This window comes from Xiphophorus couchianus, chromosome 10 (genome assembly GCF_001444195.1).
Source record: "Xiphophorus couchianus chromosome 10, X_couchianus-1.0, whole genome shotgun sequence".
In the NCBI taxonomy this organism is placed as follows: Eukaryota; Metazoa; Chordata; class Actinopteri; order Cyprinodontiformes; family Poeciliidae; genus Xiphophorus; species Xiphophorus couchianus.
Genome location: NC_040237.1, coordinates 17,444,650 through 17,471,920, shown reverse-complemented (window position 1 = coordinate 17,471,920; position 27,271 = coordinate 17,444,650). Strand labels below are relative to the sequence as shown.

Sequence of the window (27,271 nt, the reverse complement as noted above, 5' to 3'; positions counted from 1 at the left end):
TGAAGCAGACAGCTGTCCGAACAGCAGCTGATGCAGCACTGCTGTTTCATTTACCTCTAATTATTGTGGCCAGCTAAACCCAGAACCTTAACCCCAACCCCAACCTCACACCTAAATCCCCTCCCACTTCCCACCCAACCAAGGCCTGTCAGTTCATAGCAACGAGGTGTGAAAAACCTTGTAATGACTTCATCTTTTGTTCCTGCAGCAGAGTGTCACACTGGAAATTTTATTTTAGTACATTTATTTAGTGTGGAACAAAAAAAAAATCATATTAAGAAACAGCAGTTGTTAACTATATCACTGGGGCATAACCACTTTTTTCCCAACTGTAAAGCATACAGGGCCCGTATCACCAATACCAATACTGATGCTTTTTATTTACATTTGATATGTCATCAAACTTCTGATCTTTATGTGTTTTTGTAGTTTTACTTAGAATTGATTTTTTTTTTGTTAAAACCTAAGACAGAATTTGGACAAAATTTATGTGTCTACAAAATACTTTAACACCATATTAATATGATTTATGCCCATTGTTTCTAAATAAACCAAGAGGAGAAAAATGGTCATCTGAGAGCAAATCAAAACAAATCTTTTTTGAGATAGAGTTGACAAACTGCAAAACAAAAATAAAACATTTGATGAGGAAATCTTGCTAGCATCGATCCGATACTGATATTGACTAGGTATCAATATTATTGATATTTGTGGATTGATCTGCCAGCCTCCCATATTCTCATTCTTTGATGCGTTTGTTCCAGAAAAACTCTGCTGGTCCTTATGCTGATTTTTAAAAAAATTTTTATGGTTGTTATTCAAACTTAAATGCCACTTCTATTGGATGTAACGATGAAGAGTCCCTGAAATGACCCAGATACGCAGAACAACATGTGACATCACATGCAGCAGTAAACACGGATGCTACAAATGTCAGTGTGTGAACATCAGTTACGGAGTTGTCGTGCAGTTGGATTCTTTCTCATCTGCTTTTAACTTCCGATCTCGCCAGTCTGTCACACTTTATTACATGGAAGTCGGAAAAAATGCAACACGGCTGTTCAGAATGCGGTTGCTTTGAAAAACATTAGATATGTATTCAATTTAGGACCAAAGGTCTGGATATGATTAAAACAAAATCTGATTTGTGCTGTTCAAACGGTCATAAATAATTGGACGATATGGACAAAAACAAAGTAACTTTTCTTTGCAATGTGAAATTAAGAGTTTGGCATCACTCCCATGGAATTGGTTAGCTTGTAGAGCACATCTAATGGTTGCTATGGAAACGTGTTTACTCCCAAGATTTTGACTTTTATTTTTTCTTTTCTAACTTTCCTTTCCATCCTCACTGTGTGATGGTGACCTGTGGCTAAAGGAAATAAAACTCTATATCCTCTAATATTTCTACCACAGGGAAACAGAAAGTCAAGGATTATTTATTAAATTCTAAATAATCTAAACAAATAAGGATTCTTTATTTATTTGGAAGAGTTTTTAAAATTTTTTTTTTTAGGAAAATCCCATTTTATTGACCTTCAGCATTTAATGAATTTAACTTTTTAAGTGAAATTGTTTCTCTCTGAATAGCAGCATTCAAATGAAAAATTACATTTTCAAAATTTCTCAATGCGAGTTACTTTACTACTGGTGTCAATAAGTGCAGAAGGTAAAATATGAATAAGCTGTAATTTTGCGACAATTATCCGTGCACTTAAACATCAACATGTCCTCCTGTGATACAAAGTTTTTATGACATTAATTGATTGGTTAGTCATACATTTTTAAAATTATTAAGCATTTATATAGATAAACACGTTAGACATTAAGTGAAACAATTTCCTAATTCTGGCTTAAGGTGACCTCTAGGTTTGGCTTCTATAAATGTAAAGAACCAATCCTGAGTTTTTCCCCTCAGCTCTCCTGCCGAGAGCCTTGCATGCTACCAACATGTGGTCCCACACATGAAAGACCTGGCTAGCTGCTACATGGCTTTGATCAGGCAAACCCAGACAAAGAGACAGCTGAATGAGAATAAAAAGCCTTTTGGAGGGCGGGGGGATTTAAAAAAAAAAAAATTCATCTGTGGCTGAGACCATAAAAGGAGACAGTCAAAAAGAAAAAGGACAGACGGGCAGAAAGATGAGAGAATCCTCCACACAGATAGTGAAACAGCGGATTAGCTCAGAATCGTCAAACCCTCCGCTGTCCGATTTCCGAATGCTGGCCCGAAGATCGTATTTTTTTCTTTCTTGACTGCTGCGGGAGAATAAATGTACGGAATTTGTAGCAAAAAGGAATGATTTAAGTTTAAAGTATGTGGAGGGAGAGAAACTGGCCATCTCTCGTCCCCCCTGGTTTCCCTCTGTGTTCATAAAGTCTTTAACACCGTCCACTCAGCCTCGTATTCTGTGGACCTGAGCTCTTTTCTTCCCATAAAGACTTGGGTCAGAGAGGTTTGCGGATAGTTGATGTTGGAACACGGTTGGGGTCTAAATGAGAGCACAGAAATGTGATGTAGGAGCAAATCTGGTCGCTGCGTAGTTTGCACTGTGCAAACAAATTCCTTCCTGTTGAACGTTTTCGTTAAAACCCAAAAAGTTCAGCGTGTTTTACTAGGATTTTATGTGATGGAGGAACAAAAGGAATCGGAAGGAAAATGATCCAATAGCCAGTGAGTTAGGCTTCCTTCAGCTTTGGTCACTTCTATGAACAGCAGTGTTCAAGTCTTGCCACAGATTCTTGATTGGATTTAGGTCTGGTCTTTGATTAGGCCACTGAAAAACATGACTATGCTTTGATCAAAACCATTTACTGTGTGTCTTAGGTCACAGTCCAATAAAAGGCGAACCTACTCCTTGTTCTTTTTCAGCTCTGGGTTTTCTTCCAGGGTTATGGTACAGTTTCAGTGCCAAAATTAAGACTATAGTGCACCCAGCAGGGACTGCTTCCTTGTTGAAGGAGGTTATATCCATTCAAAGCTGGCTACTGACCTGATTAATGATAAGGCCGACACCGGTAACTGAGCAGCTGGTGCTGTCAAATGAGAAGGAGACTACTTACTTACATTAGCTTTGAAGCTTTGACTAACATGCCGAGACTGGTCACCTTCTAGATTGCCTTGTTCCTCTGCCGGTCATTAGCATGGATAGACTAGCGTTAGCATAGGAGTTGCTGGGGTTAACCTTTGTAAGGCTGGTAACTAGCATGCCTGGTCACCCAGGACTAGTATTTTCTTCCTTAATAGAAACTTTACCAAGAAAAATGGTGGGCACACAACATCTGTAAGCGTCATAAAATAGATTTATTTTTGATTTTATTTCGACTGACTTCTGTCCAAAAGAACTGGCGAGAAGTCAGTCGAGACATTTCGTGTTTTTTTTCCGTTTGTCAGAGTTTACGGTAATCCAATGTGGCACCAAGCATAAACATGCCGTATAATATGGAGATGAAGTTGGCTTCTGATTTGGCAGATGGCTACAGGACGGTTCCTCCTTTCTTTTTATTATTTTTATGAATCTAAACATGGTACAATCACAACAGAATGTGTTCAACAACAAAGTAACTGTTCAAATGTAACATGTATAAAGGAATAAATTAATCTAATCTAAAAATTTGCAGGGCATATTGCGCGCAACATAATATTCAGAGAACAATAAACAATGTCTTTAGATGCTATTTGTCCACTGGTATTCTCTAACAAGCAGCTGGAGTCATACTGAGTGTAATCACACACAGTTGAACCCAGCTGGCAGGTAGTTGAACCAGATTTTATTCTTTTGAAAACAAATGCATGCCACACTTTCAGTGGGTTTCACAGAAGTACTCAATAAAATACTCTGAAGTTGTGATTGCAGTTTGGTATCAGATCCAACATAATTTTTTTTAAAGAGTCCTAATGTAATATTCTCAAACAACAGAGTTCAAGGAGTTATAGCTGGTTGGTCGCTCTTGGAAAAAAACACCCCCCGGTTTAAATATGGTGCCTCCCTTTCACTTTCTAGTTCCTTGAGGAAACGATTTGCTCTTTAGCTGGCAAATGGCCTCACAGACTTGGCTCTTTACAAATACCACGCTGAGTGTTTAAGAGTTCTTTTCTTGGCTGGAAAAGTCAGCGACTGCTGCGACTTTTCCTGCCCAAAAGAACTGGCGAGAAGTCAGTCGAGACATTTCGTGAGATCTGCAAGTTCTGTCGTCCAGATCAACTGGTTCCTGTCGGTGGCACACAAAGAGAAATCTACTCTGGTTTTTTAACTGCTCAGGACAAACGCACGAAGGCTTCGCCCCCGGCGTGAGCTGGTACAGCTGCACCGCCTTTTATATTTTCCTAGAACTATTCTAGGAACTAGAGAATAGGAGTATGACTTCAGATAGGGATCATAAAAAACAGCTAATGTATGGCAGATTTCTGATGCATGTGAACACTTCCACATGTTCCCCTGGCTTTATATAAGGAGTGCAGTCTGCATAAAGCAATCTGTCTAAGAAATGCAAGCTGTAAGAGTTCATGAAGCTATAAAAAGAGAAAGAGACACCTACTTTCCAACCTCATCGATGACAGGAGCTGGACATAGTAAGAATGTGTTTTCTACACCAGCAGGCTTTTCATCTAAAGGGCAGAAACACAAAAAGAAATTAGTCTCCTGCAAAGGTATTCACACGCATTGAACGTATTCACATCCATCCATCCATCCATTGTCTGTCCACCCTTGTCCCTAATGGGGTCGGGAGGGTTGCTGGTGCCTATCTCCAGCTACGTTCCGGGCGAGAGGCGGGGTACACCCCGGACAGGTCGCCAGTCTGTCGCAGGGCAACACAGAGACATACAGGACAAACAACCATGCACACACACACTCACACCTAGGGAGAATTTAGAGAAACCAATTAACCTGACAGTCATGTTTTTGGACTGTGGGAGGAAGCCGGAGTACCCGGAGAGAACCCACGCATGCACAGGGAGAACATGCAAACTCCATGCAGAAAGACCCCGGCCGGGAATCGAACCCAGGACCTTCTTGCTGCAAGGCAACAGTGCTACCAACTGCGCCACTGTGCAGCACGTATTCACATTACAACCACAAATGGGTCGTAAAGGAGCATGAAGCTGCCACCACCATGTTTTACAGTAGGAGTTAGGAGGTGTTGAAGGTGATGTGCAGTGTGCCTCTGCAGCCCCTCTGAGTTACTGGTCACAGCTGTTGCTATGTCTTGATAGATTTTCTCTTGCAGTATACTCTGTTTACTAAGTAGGTGACTTCTGAAGGCAACTGCTTGCACTTTATTTAGGGCTATGAGAGTAAAAGGGGCTGAATACAAATACAGTACATGTCGGTCTAACACATAAAATCCTAATAAAATCCACTCAACTCTGTGGTTATAATGTAGCCAAAAGTTAAATATCTCCATCGCTGTGCCTTACGTTTTTGAAAGACGAGAATGTTGTCTTGTAAATGTAGATCAATGTAACCGTTTTATTTTCAGTACTGTCCCTTTTGCTACTCAGTGATATAGAAATTGACAGATATATTGTAGAAAACCAGCTGAACTTTGTTACTGACAGTTCTGTTTATTAAAAAAAAAACAACAACACGCCCAGTCTACTCACTGACTGTGATGGTATCGTTGATTTTGAAGCTGCAGAGCACCTGGTCGATGTTTCTTGCGTGGAGGAATCCGTTTCCTCTCACCACGACTTGAAATGTCTCTGGTTGCACAAACAACACATTTGTCATTTTTATATATGAAAGATTCCACAAAATATGACTCACTAAGGTAGACACAAATAAACAAAACACAGGCAATCAGCTCCAGTAACATGGCAAGCATTGTTCAAGGAGAGCCCTTGTGATCCTCTATGGTCAAAAGCAAACGCGTTGCTGACAACCAGGACAAGACGGCGGGTATTGATGAGCTCTGATCGTGGCTGAAATCCTGAGCTACGAAGCCCAATTTACCACCCTGATGAACTCGTCTTGAAGACCAAAGCTTTAATGTTTGAGAGGGTTTTAAAAAGGCGAGTAAAACTCCTGTATCTACAACCTTAAAGGCGTTAAAAAAACCCATTATTTACTTAAACAGTAGCTTATGGATGGCTAAGTATGGATAGAAAATAGCAAAGAATCTTAATGAACCACACACACGCTTTTTATCCAGTAGTAAAGGAGCTAGAGGCTAATGTGGCTGATAGTAAAATGACTAAACGTTAACAACGGTGTACCCAGCCAATTGTAGCAACTAATCTGAACCATCTGCAGCCTTCCCTGCTGTGAGTAGTAGACCACCAAAATGATGCAACGTTACCCTGAACAGGGCTGCTGTGGAACACATTAGCATGGAATAAATCCTTGTTTTGGGCTGTAAAAAGCATTGTTTACATTTTAAGAACAGCATTTTCTGAAGTGGACTGCTGTTTGCATTTTAAGAACTGCTGTAGTAAAAAAAACAAACCCTGATAAAGGGCCGATTGCCTGAGAATCCATGATGCCAAAACCAGAGTGCTAATCCAAAATTAGTTGCCGTTTAGTTCTTGACTGTTTGCTAAAATATCTCTGCAGAGGGAGAAATCATACACCAGAGAACATGCAAAGTGCAAAATTAGTGGCACAACCATTTGTCCTCCCCTTTCCCAAATGGAGAATCGGTTTACAATCTAGTGGCAAATGACAAACTGTTGAATGTTTCAATAGAAAGTCACATCATATTGACTTTCTATCATCAGAGAGAGTGGGCTGAAAATCTGTTGAATGGAAGACGGTGGCCGTCTGCAACGCAATTTGACTGGGGATGAGCTGTGTGAATACAACAAAACAACATTCCTCAAAACCACTTTAGCGTTTCCAGATAACAGTACTGAAAATATCGTCATACTTTTACTGGTTGTATTTCTTTCATCTTTGTCAGAGAAAACCCTTCGTAAAAAGATGCGATGTAACAAGCTGCACCGAGTGTCATGTTGGAAATGTTACTATCGTGACTACCCTAATATGTAGACATACTCAGGGTTTCCCCTGGTGTATTATAAGCCTGGCGGGCCACCAGGCTTTACTCTTGCCCCCACCAGGCTAAGCATTGCTTGTTGATCTAAGTCTGTTTAAAAATTTTGCATTTTTAAAGATTTTATAGTTGGTGTTAAGGTATTAATCTTTCAATAACACATAGTTATCAAGTGATATTTTCAAACTTCCTGTCAACTTTAAACATTTTTCAACTCAAAAACACGACGGGCTGCTTAATAAATAACTGTTCAGCACCTAACCTCCGGGCGTAGCAAGTTTTCTGGGGAAATTTTGCATATTATATTTTATGACCATATTGGAGGAGGAATGACAAAAATAGTAACAGAATGAATGAAGCAAGGAAAATAGGCATGTTTTCTTAGAGAAGAAGGGCAAATCACACATCATCCAGTATTACAATGACAAAGGAAGCTACCATTACGGGACGGGAATGGAAATAAATTCCCCTTGGCTAATTATTAAATGGTTTGGTAATTCCCTGTTTTATGGAATACAAAATGGAAGCAAATGCAAAAAACAGACAGCTCCTCTGCTTTTACCCTTACACATATCATTAGTTTTCAGCTGTTCATTCAAGCTATTTATTATCCGACTTATTTTTCAATAATGGTTATACGCTCTCTCCGTTGGTATTACGCTAAAGGATGTCTACTGTACATTTCATCTCCAGTTAATCTCCTGTAACTGCAGCGCTGTTCTCACGGTCATTTCATTTAATGTGACCCAGTGATGTTACTCCCGCTGCAGTGGCCCATCACAGCAGATTTCCGGTAAGTGACCCGTCAGGCTGCATGTGGTCATTTTTCAGTCTGGGATAGTCATAAAAGAAGGAAGCCAAACCAAAATGCTTCCTATTGAAATGAACGTAGTTCATGGGTGAATTCAATGATGGCATTTGTCTCAAAGACTCAAGAGAGACCCATTTATTGTGTGTATGCCTTTCTGAGAGTGTGTTTTTCCAATTACCCACCTCCTGCGCACACACTCGACGGTTCTGCTGCCAATATTTCAATACAGGATTTCTTGATAATCTGAAAAAGTAAAGGCAGCAGTGATTTAGGAACACACAAAATAATTGCAACGTGCTCGCAAAATTTAATGGCTTTTATAGAGTTCTTGAAAATTGCTTTGGCACTACAGTAAAATTTGTCATGTCTCGAGTCTCCAAAGCCCTGGGTGGGGGGTGGCGGTCAAAGCCAAATCACCTCCTTAAGATGTTGCCAACCTACATCAGGCTCCAGTGTTTCCCGAGGGAGCCCAAAAGATTCACCGCCCCCAGAAACTGTTCCTCTCCTCCTTAGGGTGACCCAGACGGAATCTCCTCCACTAGTGAGTGTTCTTGTATGTCTATAGGGGCACCAGGATGGTTTGCCTTCATCTTTGACTGTTCTTGTACCCCTAGAGGGTTTGCCACCACCAGAGACTGTTCCTCTGTTCCTTAGGGTGACCAAGGAGGTTTCAACTTCTCCACTGACTGTTTTTTTACCCCCACTCCCTAACTGTCTGAATTCTCAGTTTCACAGTTGGACGTACAGTAGACTTTTACAGTGGAAAGGAGTCAGGTTACCGAGTCGATGACACCCCGAAGGGCAAGGAACCCTCCTAGCACAGGAAACACATGCTCTATGGTGTCCGCAATGGTGGCCAGCTAGAGTTGGTGAGAGAGAGAAAGACAAAAAAAGAGCATGCAAAGAGGAAAGCATGAACAAATTAAGAAAATTACGTTTTAAGAAAAAAAAGCTTCAAAAATAGACACTCACTCAGAAAATTAATATTTATAACAAACCTACACTGAACATCGATGCAGTATGTACAGATCTCACTGATTTACTACTGTTTATCAGTACAAGGAGCTACTGTATAGCAACAACTGTACCTATATCTTCAAAACCATAAATTACTGTATCAAAACTGAATTTATGGTCTTAAGTCCATCACTGTCTGGATCTCTTTCAACTATTGAAATAAATTTGCGCCTATTGTTGGAACTTGTGCTTTTACTTGCAAACAATACTGTATTATGTAATAATGGTTGGCGGTTATGAATTCTTTTCTTATTTAGAGGCCCAAAAAAAATCTAACTTGTACTAAACTTAGAACATCTGAGAAGATTTGGGAAATTTTCCGTTTCTTTTCATTTTTATTTAAGCAACTGCTGCAAATCTAGGGTCAATAAATCATCGTAGCTACCGTTCTCAGTGGAAAGTCGTATTAGTTGAAACTACTTCTCAGCTCAGTGCTGGCTGAGAAGTAGGAGGCAATAAAAGCACCTCACATGCCATAAAAGACTTTTTCAAGCATCGAAAGACATCGTTAAGAAAAACTCAGGAAAACAGACAACTTTCAAGCCCAAAAACACATTTCTCAAGTAATTTATTTTAATCTACCTTCATCTGTATTGAACTTTTTTTTTTCCAACTTATGAAGTGCTGAGTCTATAGAGCTGATTGTACAGTTCCTACCACTTTAGTGGCTGGTATGGGTTCGTTTTGGCCAATGATGCATTAAGTCCACCTGGTTGAGACCATGTTTGTGGGAAATGTGCCTGGGTTTGGACTGCTAAGGGAGGCTTGGACCCCTTCACAACTGCTTGCTATTCTAATTTTCTTTTTACGTTAGAGTCACTTTATTGGAGGGCCTTGTCTTACAACTTCCTTACCTGTGTTTCATTAAAGTCTTTGACACCAACACAATACACGATCGCTCCCAGACGTCTGGCTTCCTCTGCCTGTCGGTAGAGTACAGATAAAAAGTCATGTGAGGACAGAATTCCTGAGCTCTAGATTGAAGATAGCTGGATATTAGATGGAGTACGGATGTCTAACCTGCTGTTGTGCATTGAAGAGCTGCTGCTCTTGCAGGTCACCATCTGTCAGAGCGATGATCACACTGGCTGTCCCTGAAAGATACATAAGCAAAAAGCCATAACTTTAAGATTCAAAGTAAACTGCAGAAACGTATGACGACACTGAAGACGTCAGCTACTCACCAAAGTTTTCCTTGAGTATCTGGTCGTTTGCCTTTAAGCAGACAGACGTGTTCTTTGTTAGAGGAGAATTTAGCAGGCAGTCCTAAAAAGCTTTTAATTCGTCCTGAATTAGTTATTGTGTGTTTTAATGTGTGTGTTACAATGCCTGCGTACCCTCTGCAGCCCCAGGTCCATCAGAGTATCCCCACCAGGTTTCTCTTTCTTCAGAGCATTCAGGCCCTTTTGGATATTTACTCTGTAGAGCAGAAAAACAGCTGGGGTCAAATAGTGAAGATTATAACATACTTTTTCTGTGAAATAGTTAAATATTCTCCTTTTTTGCCTGCAATTTCTTGCTTTAGCAACTAGGCATCATTTAAATTTCATTTTGGAAATGATGATGAAATGAGGTTTTTAGTCTAGATTTAGAGGAAGTCAGTGTTTCAGCTGTTTTACAGTTTTCTGGAAGTTTGTTCCAAATTTGTGGTGCATAGATGCTGAAAGCTGCTTCTCCTCGTTTGGTTCTGGTTCTGGGGATGCAGAGCAGAACCAGAACCGGAAGACCTGAGAGGTTCTGGAAGGTTGATACAACAACAGCAGATCTTTAATGTATTGTGGTGCTAAGCCGTTCAGTGATTTATAAACTAACAACAGTATTTTAAAGTCTATTCTTTGAGCTACAGGGAGCCAGTGGAGGGACTTTAAAACTGGTGTTATGCGCTCTATCTTCCTGGTTTTAGTGAGAACGCGAGCAGCAGCGTTCTGGATCAGCTGCAGCTGTTTGATTGATTTGTTGCACAGACCTGTGAAGACGCTGTTGCAATAATCAATACGACTGAAGATGAACGCATGGATGAGTTTCTCTAGATCTGGCTGAGACATTAGTCCTTTAATCCTGGAAATGTTCTTCAGGTGATAGAAGGCCGACTTTGTAACTGTCTTTATGTGGCTCTGGAGGTTCAGGTCAGAGTCCATCACTACTCCCAGGTTTCGGCCTGATCGCTGGTTTTCAGTTGTAATAACTGAAGCTGTGCATTGACTCTAGATCTATAACTCTAGATCGTTCCTCTTTAGGTCCAAAAATAAGAACTTCAGTTTTGTTTCTGTTCAGCTGGAGAAAGTTTTGGCACATCCACACATTTATCTGTTCTAAGCATCTGTTCAGTGATTGGATGGGCTCTGAGTCACCTGGTGACATCGTAATGTAGAGCTGTGTGTCATCTGCATAGTTATGGTAGCTAATATTATTTCCTGTTATAACCAGAGCTAGTGGGAGCATATAAATATTGAATAAAAGGGGTCCTAGGATTGAACCTTGGGGTACCCCACATGTGACCTTTGACCTCTTTGATGAAAAGTTTTCAATTGAAACAAAGAAATCCCTGTTCTTTATGTAGGATTCAAACCAGTTAAGCACTGGACCGGAGAGTCCGACCCAACTCTCCAGTCGATTCAGTAATATGTCGTGGTCAACAGTGTCAAAAGCTGCACTGAGGTCCAACAGAACCAGCACTGTGGTTCTCCCATATTTATATGGATGTCATTGAACACTTTTACGAGGGCGGTCTCTGTGCTGTGGTAACCATGGAAACCAGACTGGAAGGATTCAAAGCGGTTGGTTATAGTTAGGAAGCTATTTAATTGTTTAAACTGCTTTTTCAATAACTTTGCTGATGAATGGGAGGTCAGAGGTCGGCCTGTAATTCTGCAGTAGTGATTTGTCCAGATTGTTCTTTTTTATAAGTGGTTTGATTACTGCTGTTTTCAAAGCCTGGGGGTGGGGGGACTTCTTAAAGAAGGCTTTTAATGCCAGGCATTTAATGAACTACATTCATTAAATGACTTCTTTAAAAAGCATAGTTAGCATATATAATCTGTATGTCAAATCAATTGCAAGCAGTTAGTAAAATGTGGTACAGAATTGGAAAATTAAGTCTTTGTAAAAATTTAACAGCAATATTTTCTCACATTTTTGAGGTAGTTTACACCGTCACTTGTTTGCAACATATATGGTTACAACTTTGTCTAACAATTTAGACATTCAACTAAATGTCTAAATTCTTAGTTTTCTGGTTGCTTTAACATTCTTAGCTAAGTGTTAAAGCAACCACCTAGCAAGATAGACAAAAATAAATCCATTTAAATTTTGAGTGTGGCACACATGTGGCACACACTGTGCCACATGTTATAGCATGTAACAGCTTTAGTGCTTTAAGCTTCACTAGCAGCAAACTTTGTAGAAAAATATGTTTTCCAAAAAAAAAAATCAAATAGACCTTTAAAGGCTCACATAAAAACGGACCAGATGTGATTTTGGAGCTGATGGTGGAGTTTTACCGTAGAGGAAATACAGCATGATTTTTGACTGGCAAGTTTAACCACTGGCTTGCTGTAATTTTACTTCAGCCTCTTTGTGCATTTCGATGTTTTAACAGCCTGGACGAGTTCACCGCAAACACTGCACGGGTCAAGGGATCGGCACAAACTGTCCACACAAACTGGGGACAACGAAGGAGCTTGGGAGTGAAATCTGTCATCAATCTGTCATCTGCTTTTGGTGACCTACAGCTTTAAGGAGGGGATTTTCTGACGAGTTCGGGTTGTAGAGCTGACCTTCAAAATAGAGGAAGTAGAAGGGGAAAAATAAGAACAGTGTAGAAAATATAAATGACCCAGTTCATCCATCTGAGGGAGGGGGTAAATTCATGTTTTTTTCTTTTTTAAAAAAGGGGGGATTTCTGCTCCTCCTCTAGTATTTTGACATCTCAGAGACCTTTATTTAAAACCTCACATTGTGCCAGCGTGCCAGAAAGGAAACAATGTCCTCACTGATGGACACGAATAAGAACACAATCAGTTACAGTTACTCCCATTAAATACATTTCTATTAAAACATTACCAGTGAAGTTAGAGCCAAGTGAAATCACCTGTTTTCTGTTAGCTTCATGATGGTGGACGCTCTGGAGCTGAATGTTATGAAGGACATCCTCAGCATGGGACTGGAACAGGGAAGGGAAGAGGAAAAAAAACAAACAAAAAAAAACGTTGAAATATATAAACACACGGAGCATTTAGCTGTGGAACAAACTGTGCCAACAATCTGAGTATGATGTCACCGACAGAAAGATTCATGTGTTTTCTTGCTGCTTTCCTCAAACAGACCTGTTTTTGCAGAACTTTCTGCATTTATACTGAAATTAAAAGCTCTATTTACAAATTAGGTGTGGTCTGACATTTGCGGTCGGAATGGGACAAAACATGAAAAATTTTAAGGAGCACAATTGTGCAAGTCACTATGAATATACAGGAATACAATGATAACATAGACAGAATTGTACCAGAGGGCAGGAACCAAACCCACAGTGACAGGCAGTGACCTAGTTTTGATTTGAAAACTATGTCACAGAATCTTAACATGTGAATTTGTGTTTATTTGTAGATGAAGTCTGTTTGGGGAAAGTTTTGCAGATAGGTTCCAAGCCTCCAAGGTGGACGCGGTATTGTTTATGACAGACAGCACGCTAAAGGATAGTTGCTGTTCGTGCTTCTCCGTCGTGTTTATTTCAAGATGAAAACTTTAAGGGAAGTACAGATCTCTGCTCTAAACGGATCCTTCGGCTGAGGAGAAACGAGGAGGTAGTATTTGGCCAAAACAAAGCAAAAAAAAGAAGAAAAACGGTACGGCTCGTTTTTAATGTGTGAATTTAAATCTATTAAATGATTTATTCAACACAAACAAGTTGAATTCGTTGAACATAATCTTTAGACCAAAGTTGGGATATAAACAAAATACTGCTTATTGTATTTAAGGCCCAAAAGCCTTCCGTGTCTGAAAGCAACCAAACCAACAATAGGCCTGTATTGATTTTTTTTGAATTGGTCTGTATTTATTTGCTGGTGTGGGAGGTATAAAGTTTTGTTTACCAAGTTAGTAAGGCGTGTTTTCCTGTAACAATAGATTCTTTAACCAGGAAGTCAGAAGCTGTCAGGATACCAACAGTGAAGTTTTACCACTTATTAAACCCTGTTTAATGCTTCTCTGCCGGCGTACTTTAACAAGACTTTACGATCGCGGACATGCTTGTGAAGAATCTCTTACCTTTTAAACTTCTCTGCCAAGTTCTTCACAAATTCAAAGATTTCATTCCAGTGGCCCATCACACTGCCAGACCTGTAGAACGGGAGAGCACAAATGAATGTGAGAAACATCATAAAGTTTATTCTGTATCTCTACGTAGGCGACGACTTCCATATACTCCACAACGACCTCATACTATTGTAAGATGTGTTTTACCAAAGCAGCACTGGGAACCACAAAAATAGTTCACTTTAAGCTATTGAACAGACATACTGAGCTCCATATGGCGAAGCGCTTAAACAGGAAAATTACAGCGTGGCTGACCAAGAGCAACTGAGGCTCAAAACATCCGCAGTGTAAAGAACAAGCTGGAAATATGCAAGGTGAAACACAATGGTCAAATATTTTACTTTAAGTCAAACGATTATGGCTTCCTTTACTTTGTACAAGTTGTTGATGATTCCATGTCGGAAAGTTGGAGGTCACAGAGCGACCCTGATGTCAAATCCAACATGGTCGCCGTGCTTGTAAAATGTAGCAAAGGTTGCAGAAATATTTTATTGTATCTTGGAAATTCGTTGCCACACATAGTTCAAGACAACCTGTTTGTGAAAATGTACTTTTAGTCTATGAATGCTGAATAATGCAAAAAACAAAAAAACAAACAAACGGAACAACTTTTGACATCGACTTATCACTACAACTAGTTAGCCTCGTCACTTAGCACAACAACTAGCGAAGTTGCTTGTTTTCCGACTTGCGATTGTTGATGAGAGAGTAGTTCCAGTACAGGAGTAAAGTTCCAACTTGCATTAATACAGCTAACAAATTAATTTGACTTAGTCGTTACATGTTATCAAACATTTAGCAGCTATGACTAACAAAACATAACGCTAACAGCTACAAAAGGAAGCTAGCTGTTACTAGACTTTAAAAGAATCAGTATCGACTGTGAATTTTAGCTGATTAAGCACACAAGCAAGTCTTGTGTAGCATCATGATTAGCTGCCAGCTAAACATGGAGAAAAGAGGCAAGTGGTTAAATCTAGGGTCTAATTTAACGGCTCCCTTTATCACCAAAAAGGCGCCTGAAGGCTGAGTAAATAGGAGTTAGTCTCCCCAGGATAGCTTCTATAAAACCGGACTGTTACGAAACGTCTCCCTGTGAGGCGGCCTACATTTCCTCTGTCCAGACTAGCTCTGTGAGTTTGCAGCAGTTTTATTAGCTGAGAGCCTTAGAGGAAGGGGCTTCAGCCGTGCTAGCAAACGGACCACCTGTTAGCCAACTAACGAGGCAGAGAGATTAAGAGTTGTGAAACAAACAAAGCGACCAAATTCGAAGAGTGAAACAAAAGAAGGCGTTAGGCTGTGTAGAGAGTAGCTTGTGTAACCACATTAAGCAAAGCTTAGCTAAGCAGAACTGCTTTGTTAGAAAGTAAAACTGTTCACACACTTTCAGACGACATGCCAGAGTGTGTACTTTTCTCTTGTGAAAGAACACGTGTGAAAAAGAACTATGTTAGTCATGTCAACCTCATTTAGCCTTGTTTTACACCAATAATTTAAAAAATCTGAATGTTTCAGACTAAACGAGGACCATGCTAGGTTGTTTTAGTCATTGAACCTCTTGTAATACGAGCACATTCAGGTCATTCATATTTGCTTCACATTTGGTTTCTCTTTACGCAGATGACTTGTTACTTTTTATTTCAAATTCCCTTATGGTTTTTTTTAAACTGCCTCTGCTTTCATTACTTAACTACTTTGCTTCCTTTTTAAATTAAACATTAAGTCTGCACAAAAGTGAACAAAAAAGTTATTAAACTGGAGCTTTGGGACTTCACCTTTGAAAACAGTCACATATGAGTTTACCTTCCCAAGATTCACAGTAGCAAATACAACAAACATTTTCTTAAAATCGATTTTACCTCTTAAATAAACTCAAATTGAGGCTGTGGCAATGGACAACTTTGACGAACTGCATTAAGTCTTGCTAAGAAAGTTCTACAGAAGTTTTTTCAGGAGCAGCGTTTGTGTCTGTAGGGCTTGGATTGCTGTGTAATGAAGTCACAACCATAAAACCTTAAGTTAACCAGAATGTTCACCTTTATAGAGGAAAATAAGGAGATAAGAGTTTGAAGCCAGAAGCAGCAAGCTGGACACCAGGCTGGAATTAAGCATCGTAAATAGAAGATTTCCTGCAAAAACATGTACTCCTTATGTAAGGTTCAATTGAATCACTCATCAGATGGTTAGAAAGGCTATTCAGCACAAAAGAAAAATCTCATGTTTTCTTTCCTGATTGCATGAGCTGCTCACCCACATCAAGGCCTTACGTTCCAATCTGGCTGACTGAGCAAAAACTTTACAAGCTTTGCAAAATTCCTCCCAAAATAATGATAAAACCCCCCCCCAAAAAACAAAGAAAACATGGGGGTAAAAGAGCGGGTTTAGTTCAGCGAAATGTGCAGCGTAAACAGAATCATTCACAAAAGGACTGCAGACGCAGACACAAGGAAGCTGAAGTATAACAGCAGGCGCAAACATCTTGTGCCGTTTGTTCCATCATAGCAACAGAGGAGAGCGGAAAGAAAAAACAGGGGAACAAATCAGCTGTGGACAACATCTGACAGAGGAGTTAGGGATCAGCTCTGAGTATTAATGAAACACGAGGCGAAGCTGAAGACTCGCTCTTTTGGCTTCCTTCTGCTTATCTTTTAACTCGGCGCCGCTGTTTGCGTTGGAGCGGCCTGGCTGTCTGAGGTGGAGACCGAGGCTTAGCTTGCAGTTTCGCTCACCTGTCCAAACAACGTCAGAAGGAAGTGGCTCGTTGCGATTTGCGAGTCTTGATAAAAACCCATTAGGTTCCCGCTAAGATCCCCTGATCTAATTTTAATGATCCCAGCTGAGCCCTGACGTTGTGCGGTTTTGAAGGTTTGTGGGCCCAAAGTATTAAAAGAAAAAACAAAAAACAAACAAAAAAAAAACGGCTTAAAGAATCAGCAGTAGCGCAATTTGCCAACAAAGTAACTCAAGCTGAGACGACGTGAGGTTATGCAGGGGCACGTCTCTGAAGACGGGGCGACAGAGTGTGTTTGATTGGAGCAGAATGAAAAACACGTATCTGCTTAAGAAATACTTTGGCTGAACAAAAAGAAATAAAAAAGAAAGGGAAGATCAACGGAGAGATGAGGAGTCTGATAGTTGGTGCGCCAAAAATATGGTAGCTTTAAATCAGCTGGCTTGTCGAGATTCCTCACTGCCAAGACGGACTTCCTAGTGATTCATTCAACTTCTCTCTGATAAGGTTAAAGCTGCAGTGTGTAACTTTTATTAAAAAAATATGCTTTTCACATATTTGTTAAAATGTTGTGGCAATGTAATGTGAGACGGATAGTCTGTGAAAAGAATCCAACTCTTCCACCTCTTCCCTGTGCCAGGACTGCCGTCTGAAGAAATGCTAACCTCCTGGTCAAAAACAACCAGTCAAAGCCAGGAGGAGGGGCTTAGCGCTGTCAATCAATCTCAAGTATGCGCTGATAAATGTGCTGCTGTTCAGAGAAACAACTTACATTTACAACAGAGCCATTTGTCCACCATCATCGGTGGCTATGCTAGCTAGCCTTAGCATTCACAACAAGCTCTGCTATCAGGAAGGAAAGGGGAAGGCAGCGATAAGACCCGCCTCCGGGCTCTGATTGGTTCTTTCTAGTTAGAACCAGGAGAAGGCAGAGGACTTAGATTTATTTTTTTCATATCTGCCTTTTAACATACTGTCACGACACAGTGCGTGTTTCAACAAAAACGTAAAAAAGAAAAGAAAAACTTAAATATTAAAACTGATTCAACAGGTTGTTTTACTAACATAAATAGAAAATGTCCCGGCATCATCATTCACATTTAACCTTTATTTTTCTAAATTTTGTCATGTTACAACAAACATTTTGGATCCACTCCTTACAGACAGTAAGCCCTAAAGAACGTCATGAAGAGTTAGTGTTGAACTGTTTAACTTTTGTGATTTTATGGATTTACTTGTGCTTATATTTGTGTAGAATGTTGTATATTATTGCTGTTTGCCACTGATTGTGCTTGTTTCTCAGATGTCTCCTCCTTAGACCCTGCTTGCCTCTGGTTGACTGGAAGCCCTTTAATCTCTATACAGACAGATTGTAACAAGCTGATGATGGCATGTAGCCGAGGAGCGGCGTGTTTTTGTCCTTATTTAATCTTCAGAATATTTTTGGAGTGCTGATTATCCTTGTTGTTTTTGGGTCGGGGGGGCGGGGGGGGTTTGGAGTTTTTTACTCTGCCCTTTTGGGTTTTTTTTTTACTCTGAAGTTGTGCAAACTAACTTTCTCCTCATGTCTCATAAACGTAAAATTAAATAGACAGGAGTTAGTTTTCACAACTTGACAGCATGTTGTAAAAACAACACACTTTCAGAGTTTGTTTTTGCAGGGCAAATGACTAAAATATTCCTTAGCACTTTGCCACTTAACACACACGGAAATGAGGGAGGCCGTAAATGTTAGCTTCTGTTTGTAAAACCCAGGATTAAGTCATTCTTCTAACAGCTAAAAAACACAAAATCTCACCGAGTATTTTTTTTGTCTAGTTTCTAGAGCAAATATCTCAGTCCAGTTGAAATAAGACGAAGCTCAGTTACAAGTAACGTTTCAGGACAATGTGGGAACTTGTTTTAAGTCAACAATTCTTCAATATTGATAAAAGGTGTTAAGTCCTTTGACAGATTTAGTTGCTATAATGTAGAAAAATGTCTTCTATATTTTTTTATACTTGTTTTGAGAAGGGTATTTCTTTTGCAGTGCTTGTCATTTTTTCCCCACTGAATGGGAATTATTATCTTAGTAATAATGTGGTTATTACCAGACGGTTTAAAAGGAGAATATGAACACATTATAAGGTGTTACGAAGAGATTAAGAGAAAGTTGTGAAAATGAATTTCATTCATTTTAGGCATACTTTGTAGGAATCTGGCGGCATTTTGGTTAGGACTTTTCTTGTTTTCAACAGTCAGTTTAGAACATTTCAATCATCAAATATTGCATAAGCTCAACTTAACAGATAAAACCCATATCCTTTAGCATCTATTGAGATTCCTCTGGTGCGGCATAATGTATATGTGCGATTCAAGTCGCCGTGGCATCAAAAGAGAAGCGGTCAGTGATGCTGAACAGACTGACTCCAGGAGAGGGACGGATTATCCACACGTCTCATTTTCTGTTAAGACTCAGTGAAAAAAAACCCACTTCCAATCATCTCAAATACATCTTTTCTTTTTTTTTTTCAGCTGATTGAGTGAGACTGGAATCGCTGAACCGGCAGAAAATGATTCAGACAATGTGTGTTTTAGAGAGGGGACACATGTTGATCCAGTGGAATGATTGGGCGCACGAGATAGCAACGGGAGCTATAACAGGAAAACTAAAGCATGTGCTCTACTGTCTGTTTAGATTATTTTGCTAAAATAGTTTTTTACTTGGCAATGTACAACGACAGGATATCAGGCAAAACACGACATTCTTGGCTAATTTTCTCATGAATGCTTTCCCTATCTGGTCTGTCAGTTTAAATGGAACGCCATGTGTTGGTTGATTGGTCATATTTTCATTTTTTACATGATAGTCTAGTGCCAAATGCCATCATCAACATCATCAAACAAACACACATCAGTCATGCTGATCAATGTTCCACTTGCTACTAATCAAAAGCAGCTCCAAACAGTTGAATATTGATTTGTAAGGAACTCAGTCTTTCAGCTGCTTTGCAGTTTTCTGTGAGTTTGTTCCAGATTTGTGGTGCATAGAAGCTGAACGCTGCTCCTCCATGTTTGGCTCTGGGGATGCAGAGCAGAACCAGAACCAGAACTAGAACCAGAGGTCTGGACATGTTGAAACAACAAGTCTTTAATGTATGTTATGGTAAATGGACTGAACTTATATAGAGCTTTTCCAATCATTTTGACGACTTAAAGCGCTTTATGCAAGGGGCACATTCACCCATTTGCACTCGCACTTATACACCGATACGCAGATCTGTAGATAACTTGTTTTTTTTTTTTGGTTTGTTTTTTTTAAGGCAGCTAAAGATCAATGCGGCTAAACATAAACGCATGGAAGAATTTCTCCAGATCTTGCTGCGACATTAGTCCTTTTAGTCCTGTAATCCTGGAAATGTTCTTCAGGTCATAGCAGGCAGACTTGGTAACTATCTTTACGTAGTCAGAGTCCATCACCACACCCATATTTCAGTCCTGATTGCTAGTCCCTGACCGTAATTGTTCGACTCTCAAAAAGACGTCTCATTTTCCCTGAAGCTCAGAGATATGGAAACTACTTTAACTACCTCATTAAGGGCAACTGGTGGTTGGAAAGAAATTGTCCAACACTTAGTTAGTTTCTACCAACTGGAGCAGACTCTTCCCTCCCAGACTGCATGTGAGAAAATTCTCCCCATGCTATGAAATCTCAGCCCCCGGTGTCATTCTCACGGGTAAAGGCGTCAAAAAGAAAACACACCCCACCTCCACCGAGAAGGCAGTCTGCCACGGTAGCTGGTCTTCTTACCCACACCACCCCAGGCTGCAGCCAATGGGCAAATGGATTCATTTCAGAACCACTAACCGACGTTCACAGCAGTTGCACAAATCAAAGTGTTTAGGACATGATTGCTAAGCTAATACCGGGCATCCCTCCCGAAACCAAGAAAAACTGCCGGGTGAAAACCGCTGAATGCAAGTTGTTAGAGGCTTTGCAGTCGGGGTTCAATGGCTCTTTATTGGGCCAGGTTTTCCCAGGCCTGAATGTGTGCTCTGTGATGCTCTGTGATGCTCTGCATGCGTAAGGGGAGCAGACATTTTGCATTAAATACAAGACTTTTTAAAAAAATTAAAAAATTCTTGTTTCTCAAAGCCTTTAAAATACCGAAACATGATATGTGACCAGCTGTGACTTCCGGCAGTAAACACAACACCAGCTTTCTTGCAGAGGCCCATCAGCAGAGCTGTCGTTCTTGAGCGTTTTCAGACATGTCCCAAGTATTTACAGGCTGCAGCTGCACTCTAGGTTTTCCGCTGACTCGGCTGGATTCAGGCAGCATGACTCAAAGTCACATCAGTGAGTTAGCTTGTGGCTGCACTGAGGAAAGTCTATACTTAGAATGTGAATGCCTCAGTAAAACTAGTTGAGACAAAGAAAATAGGAGTGTATGAGAAGTTTATAAAAGACTCGAATTGATGCGTTTCTTCTTTTTTTTTTTTTACATGAAGCGCTTTCTGAGATGCGCTTATTCAGCAGCACCAAATCAGCCTGAGGTTAGCTTTAGGTGAGCGTAGGTGGATGTTAGTATTTTCCAGGAACAGACCCAAAACCGCTCTTCCGGACATCTGGGCTTTACAAAACAGCAAACTCTGACCCAGTCATACTGAATCAGTTACATCATAATGTCCATATGCAGATGTATTATTATGGTTTACAGTTTCTCCCATTAAAACAGCAAACTGTTGTTTTATTACTGGGACTTTGGACCAGCAAAAAGTTGTCCATAGTGTGAAGTGGAATTAAAGATTCTGTAAAGTCAACATTTTTGAGCTTTACGTCATGCTATGACGTGATTCCCCCATCAAAACACACCTGGAGTGTTGCTTTGATTCCTTCATGCATGTTTGAAACATCCTTTAATCTCCATGGCAACCATTCAGTAGTGCAAAACACCTGGGTGGACCTAGCCCCGCCTTTAAGATAAAGCTTCTGAGCTTCCACCTCACAGAGCAGCTCTCCACTGCGACTCCCCCACTCAGCTCCTTCAGACTAGCCAGCAGGAATTGGCAAACACCTGGTGGAACTGAGCATCTGCTGAGCTCAATGTACGAGCTGCTTCTCAGAGCAATGCTGGTAAAAACATAATTAAGGGGCTAATAGGGGAGCCATGTTGTGATGACTTCCTGAAGGCGGAGTTTCAGAAAGAGCAGGAGCTTCTTAAAGAGACAGAGGCCCAATATTAAGGAGTAAAATTACAAAGTATCTTTTCAGCCATATTTGAAATATACAACATTTTATAACAACTGAAGGAAACATAGTTACTTGATTATGCTGAATATGCCTGAAAAACGCACAATACTGACCCTTTAAAATGATAAATGCTACTCAAAAATATCTGAAATATGGGACAGTCATTTGTACTTTATATTGATACCCCAAAATAAAATCCAGGGCCACCAATGGCTTTCAGAAGTCACCTAATATGTAATATGATTGTTAGCTCCAGACAGAATCCAGATCTTAGCCAAATCCATTCGCAAGTCACCAGATCCACATAACAGTCAGAGGAGCCTCATGAGCCCACCTGACACGTACAAAAATCATTTAGACTCTGATCCGGTCCAGTCTGGGCCAAATCAGTCTAAAAAATGAAATATCAATTGCATGTCTGTGCCACATCTGGGCCAAAGCAGTATTTCTGTAACACCTGTTCCAGATCAGTAATCCAGATCCACGTTGGTTACTGGCCGTTGGAAAATAAGACCCCGGCCCTGGTCAGTTTACAAGTGCGGGCCAAATGCTCACCTTTATTCGGCCCAGAGCTGGAGTAGATAACTTTTACTGTCACTGAATAATTCCAAGTTCTCTAGCATTTTACAGAGTACTGCTTAATCCAACAGAATGACACGACCGCAAGCCAAACAAGACATGGCTGTCCACCTAGCCTGACTGTCTGATAGTGCACATTGATTAGCATTTCTCTAAATGTGCCAGAATGAGCCAAAAGGCTATTTTTCATCTGTTGATCCGAGACAATGAGTAATTGTCTTGCTAAAAAACAACGGTTGTACAACACAAGGTTAAAATGACTTAACTACACAAATTTCATCAATAAATACAATCAGCACCAACAGTAAATACAAAACAAAAGAAACTACTGTGACACAATCATGTCCGTGAACGGTTGAGTCTTCATAGTCACACAAAGCAATTTCCTGCATGTATTGTGATAAATTCCTTCATTTCCCACAATCTGAATGAATTGTGCAGGTTTGGTGCCATGACAGCCACCACACACCACTCTTTGTGCCACACAAAGAGTGGGAGTCTGGATGCTACTTGTCCTTGCAACTGTTTGAGCCGACTCACTCTTATCAGCTCGTAGTCACAGTCTACTGCGCAACACTGTGTATGTGGTAGTAAAAATGTACCTCTGCATGGACATTTCACTCCATGTCTTTCATGGAGTGAAATATGAAGTATGTGGGGGCCTTAATGCTGGACAACACCCTGAACATACCTGCCCCGTGGTGAAACATGGGGGCGGCAGCATCAAGGTTTGGGAATGCAGTCCCAGCCACAAGCGTCATGTGGTATATTCCTCAAACAAACTCTGAGCTTTCTGTTAATTGCCTAAAGACAAATCTTTGACATGTTTCCTACCATTGACCACAGTCAGAAACCTAAAGCTAAAGATCTCATATTTCTGCACGAAATAATGACCTAATGCCTCACTAATAATGGCACTTTCCAAACCTACTCCCCAATGACTCAGTTCCACCCAGTCAGCCGTACGGCCATTGGCCACCACTGTGCCCTTCGCACGCCAGCCAGCCAGCCAGCCATGCATCTGAACAAGCCCAGCCCCGAATGCCAGAGCCATGACATGACCTCATCATCCCAAGTCTGCAGTAAATACATCTGGAGAACTCTTTCTGGGTCACAGCATCAATACCTTCCCTCAACACGATCCCCTGATCCTTTTCTTCTCTTTCGACGGCCGCTCCTTTTTGCAAAAATCCACCTTTTCCGCAACACCGCCCACACCCTCAGTGGCATGTTTTTCTTAGTCTTGGTGCTAATTAGGAATAACCATGTTAACGAGCGCAGCTTTGAGGGTAAAACTGCAAATGAGCTTAAAGACCAACAGGTTAAAGAGTCATGAAAATCAGATGTTGGGATGTAAAAGCGTTTTAAGAGACACCCTCCCCCCGTCGTATATGCAAAGTGTTCATTCCCCCTTTGAGCATTTCCACATTTTGACATGACACAAGCACAGTCTTCAATGCGATTTGTTGACGTTTTATTTGATAGACAAACAGAAAGCAACACATGTCTGTCTGTGTCCTATAAACTGACTCAGATTTGTGTTGTGAAGAAGGTCATCTCCACCAGAAGACAGAGGCATGTTTCCAATGAGCTTCCCACCTTTGAAGTCCACAAGTGATGTCTGTTTAGTCATCGTCCCCATCAGAGCAGCCACCAAAACACATGACTCCTAATTATAGCGTCTCACAATGTTGGTGGGGGGGAGGGGTTCTGTTTTCTTATTTGCTGCATATGTCAGCGTTTACCTCACAGACACACACCGAACGCAGTCCTGTGGAGCACATCTGTGGAGCTGTTCTATTTTTTAGTTTTTATTTTGTTTCTGCAGGTCCACTGGGGCACTAGGACCGATTATAAGGATTAAACGCTTTTGAAAATGTGCTTTACACAAAGCTGGCGGGTTGAGCGGCTGTAAATATCCCCGGCATGCAAAGCTGTGTGAAGCTTATTGTTTTCCATTTTACAACGGGGAACCAAAATCGGGGCCTTAGGAGGTGCTGCGTGCAACATGTTGCTCTCCAAATGAAGACCAGATTTTCCATAAACATTGTTGCTTCCTGTGCGCTCTTGTTTGTCTCCTCCCATCTTGTCAGGAAATGCGGGTGGTGAGAGTGGTGAGGCAGATGCAGCGGACCCAGGTATGATGAATATGATGTTTTAATGAAAATAACTTAGTCTAAACAACGAGCAGGAGTAACACACACTGAACACGAAGAGACTAAACATTGACGACAACAAGGCTAGACATTGACGAGGACCCGACGACGAACAAGGAACACAGGTGGAGTTAAATACACGGGAGGGTAATCACAGAGACGAGACACACCTGGGAACAATCAAGGGGAGGACAGGACAACGAAGAGACTTAACGACACAGAAAACTCTAAATAAACAAGGAAAAACACAGATCATGACACATCTGGCTTTGCTCCAGTATTGTAAGTTAGAAGAAAAAAAAAGAAGGGCCAACATAGGAATATGATTTAAATAATCCGGTGGTTAATAACCGATTGCTGCAGTGGAGTCTACTGTGACCTAAATGTTCAAAGTAATAACAAAAAGATTAAACAGGATAAGCCTTAAAACATAAATAAGTTCTCCAAGTCGCAATTTGAAAAATGTGGCAGGTTTTCATATTTGACCCTCTACCCTCCCTTACTGAAGTTACAGCTGCAAGTCTTTTGGGTAAATCTTTACCAGCTTTGCCCCGACTGCAGGCATTTATACCTACTTTGCTTATGCAAAATCACTCTGCCTCTGACTGAATGGAGGGCTCCAGGGAACATAAATTTTCAAGTCTTGCCACAAATTGTCAATAGTTTTTTCTTCTTTTTTTTTGGCAGATGGACATGCATGAAGCTAAACCATCCTACTGTAGGTCTGGTCGAACGTTTCGGGTAGCTGTTGCGTCGGAAGGAGGATCTCCACCTAAGTGTAAAGCAGCGGTCTCATACTCCAGACCTAAGGGTCGCTGTCCTGCAACTGTTAGATGTGTCTCTCTCTGCTTCAGCACACCTAGCTCCAATATTAGCTCATTGACAGAGCTCTGTAGAGCTGGACTGCATGCTAGTGCGACGGTTTTGTCATTTAACTCAAGCATGTAGGACAGGGGACACATCTAAAAGTTGCACGACTCTGGCCCTCAGGGACTGCAGTTTGAGACTACTGGTTTAAAGTCTTCTGTAGTTTTCCATGTAGTACTGGCGTACTGTGCATATTCTGCGAGCCGCATGGACTCAGCGCACACTGTCCCGTGTACGGCTAAGATTTCACAAACTGCATACATTTCTCAGGATAAATTCCTTCATTTCTCACAAGCCGAATGGATACTACCAAGTTTGACAAGCTAGTTGGGTCTCTAGCCTTGTTTCGTCTCCACCAGGGCCACCTGTCAGTGCAGCACAGAGTCTAACTGCTGTGTGTCGTCGTAACTTTTTGTGCTGCTCCTGAGTGCCCTGTGAAGCACCAAGGATGTGGCAGTAGTTTCCTGCTGTCCTGGCAGGATCATCTTTGGACATAGCTGCATCCTGATGTAGTTTGAAGGAGATGTTGTTCCACAATACCCAATGTGTGGTGTAATTGTGGGTGTAGAAAATTGGATTTGTCATGGGAAAGTCCTGGTTAATACATGGGATAAAGCAGTGGTTCTCCACTGGTTCCCAACATTACCCCAGGTTGACAAGCTACAATCCAGTCAACGACATTTTTCAGTGTTTGTTTTTTTTTTTTTTTACATTCGGTCTCTTATTAAATCACTGCCTCCTGTTTTCATGCTAAATATAGCATGTATAAATGTTAAATTTTGGAGATAATCTGAGAACTGAGCATGTTTTGCTCCTCTTGAGACCTTCGTACTGTAGTGTGGAGTTGCAGTAGAAAAAGCAGCTCTGATGTCAGACTCAGTGTTCAGTCTGTTTCTGTCTTTTATCTTCAGCTGAACCAGAGCAGAGAAGCCACGCTCACAGAGACAGCTAGCTCTGAATGCAACAAGGAGTTTAGAACGGCAGGATACCCGTTCATCGCAGCGCAGCGGCAAATTTTAGCGTGCAGTCACATGATGACGAGCCCAGCAGCTCAACACTGCCCACCAATGTGAACATTTCCAGTTCATCCTGTCATCATCCTTTGGTTTCTCAGGAGAATAGTAGGTAATATTCTATGTCGTGCCAAAGTTTCACCATACTTAGTGAGCATGTGCAAACAAACTTCGCAAGTCTCCTTTGGTTAGAAGCGATTGCCATCAACACTAACACATGGCTTTATTGTCACTTACAGCAAGAAGTGTGAATAGAGGAAATGCAATAGATTATTTTTCTTGCCATTTTTTTGACCAATCAAAGGCCCACCAGTTGAGAAAGGCTGGTGTGCAGAGGCAGAGAAAACCCCGTTTATATAAACTAAAACTTTTACACTTTCATTATGATATTTTGAAGCAAGGCAGAAAATCCTTCTGCAGTTGTCGGGTGTAATGTGGAGGCTACCAGACTGTTAATATGGCTGGAAAACAGCCATATTAACTGTTAGCTAGCTTGTTAGATAACGTAGCTGTGTTAGCTAACAGAGCTAATAAATCCCCACCAACTTTGAGTCATTGGTA

At 40.8% G+C, this 27,271-nt stretch overlaps 1 protein-coding gene across 2 annotated transcripts in view; it reads right to left on the bottom strand.

Moving 5' to 3' along the window:
* Positions 1-27,271, bottom strand: part of antxr1c (ANTXR cell adhesion molecule 1c) — a 48,941-nt gene that overhangs the window by 18,059 nt on the left and 3,611 nt on the right. Inside the window, exons 1-11 of one of the 2 annotated variants that reach the window (XM_028029972.1) lie at positions 16,861-17,051; positions 14,084-14,155; positions 12,912-12,983; positions 10,159-10,240; positions 10,006-10,036; positions 9,842-9,915; positions 9,676-9,744; positions 8,584-8,664; positions 7,987-8,047; positions 5,606-5,704; positions 4,540-4,609 (exon numbers count right to left, since the gene is read on the bottom strand). In XM_028029972.1, coding sequence (XP_027885773.1) covers positions 4,540-4,609; positions 5,606-5,704; positions 7,987-8,047; positions 8,584-8,664; positions 9,676-9,744; positions 9,842-9,915; positions 10,006-10,036; positions 10,159-10,240; positions 12,912-12,983; positions 14,084-14,142 — 698 coding nt within the window. In that variant the 5' untranslated portion in view covers positions 14,143-14,155; positions 16,861-17,051. Of the gene's footprint in view, positions 1-4,539; positions 4,610-5,605; positions 5,705-7,986; positions 8,048-8,583; positions 8,665-9,675; positions 9,745-9,841; positions 9,916-10,005; positions 10,037-10,158; positions 10,241-12,911; positions 12,984-14,083; positions 14,156-16,860; positions 17,052-27,271 lie in introns of those variants that run through there. The other variant, XM_028029971.1, reaches the window with a different exon arrangement.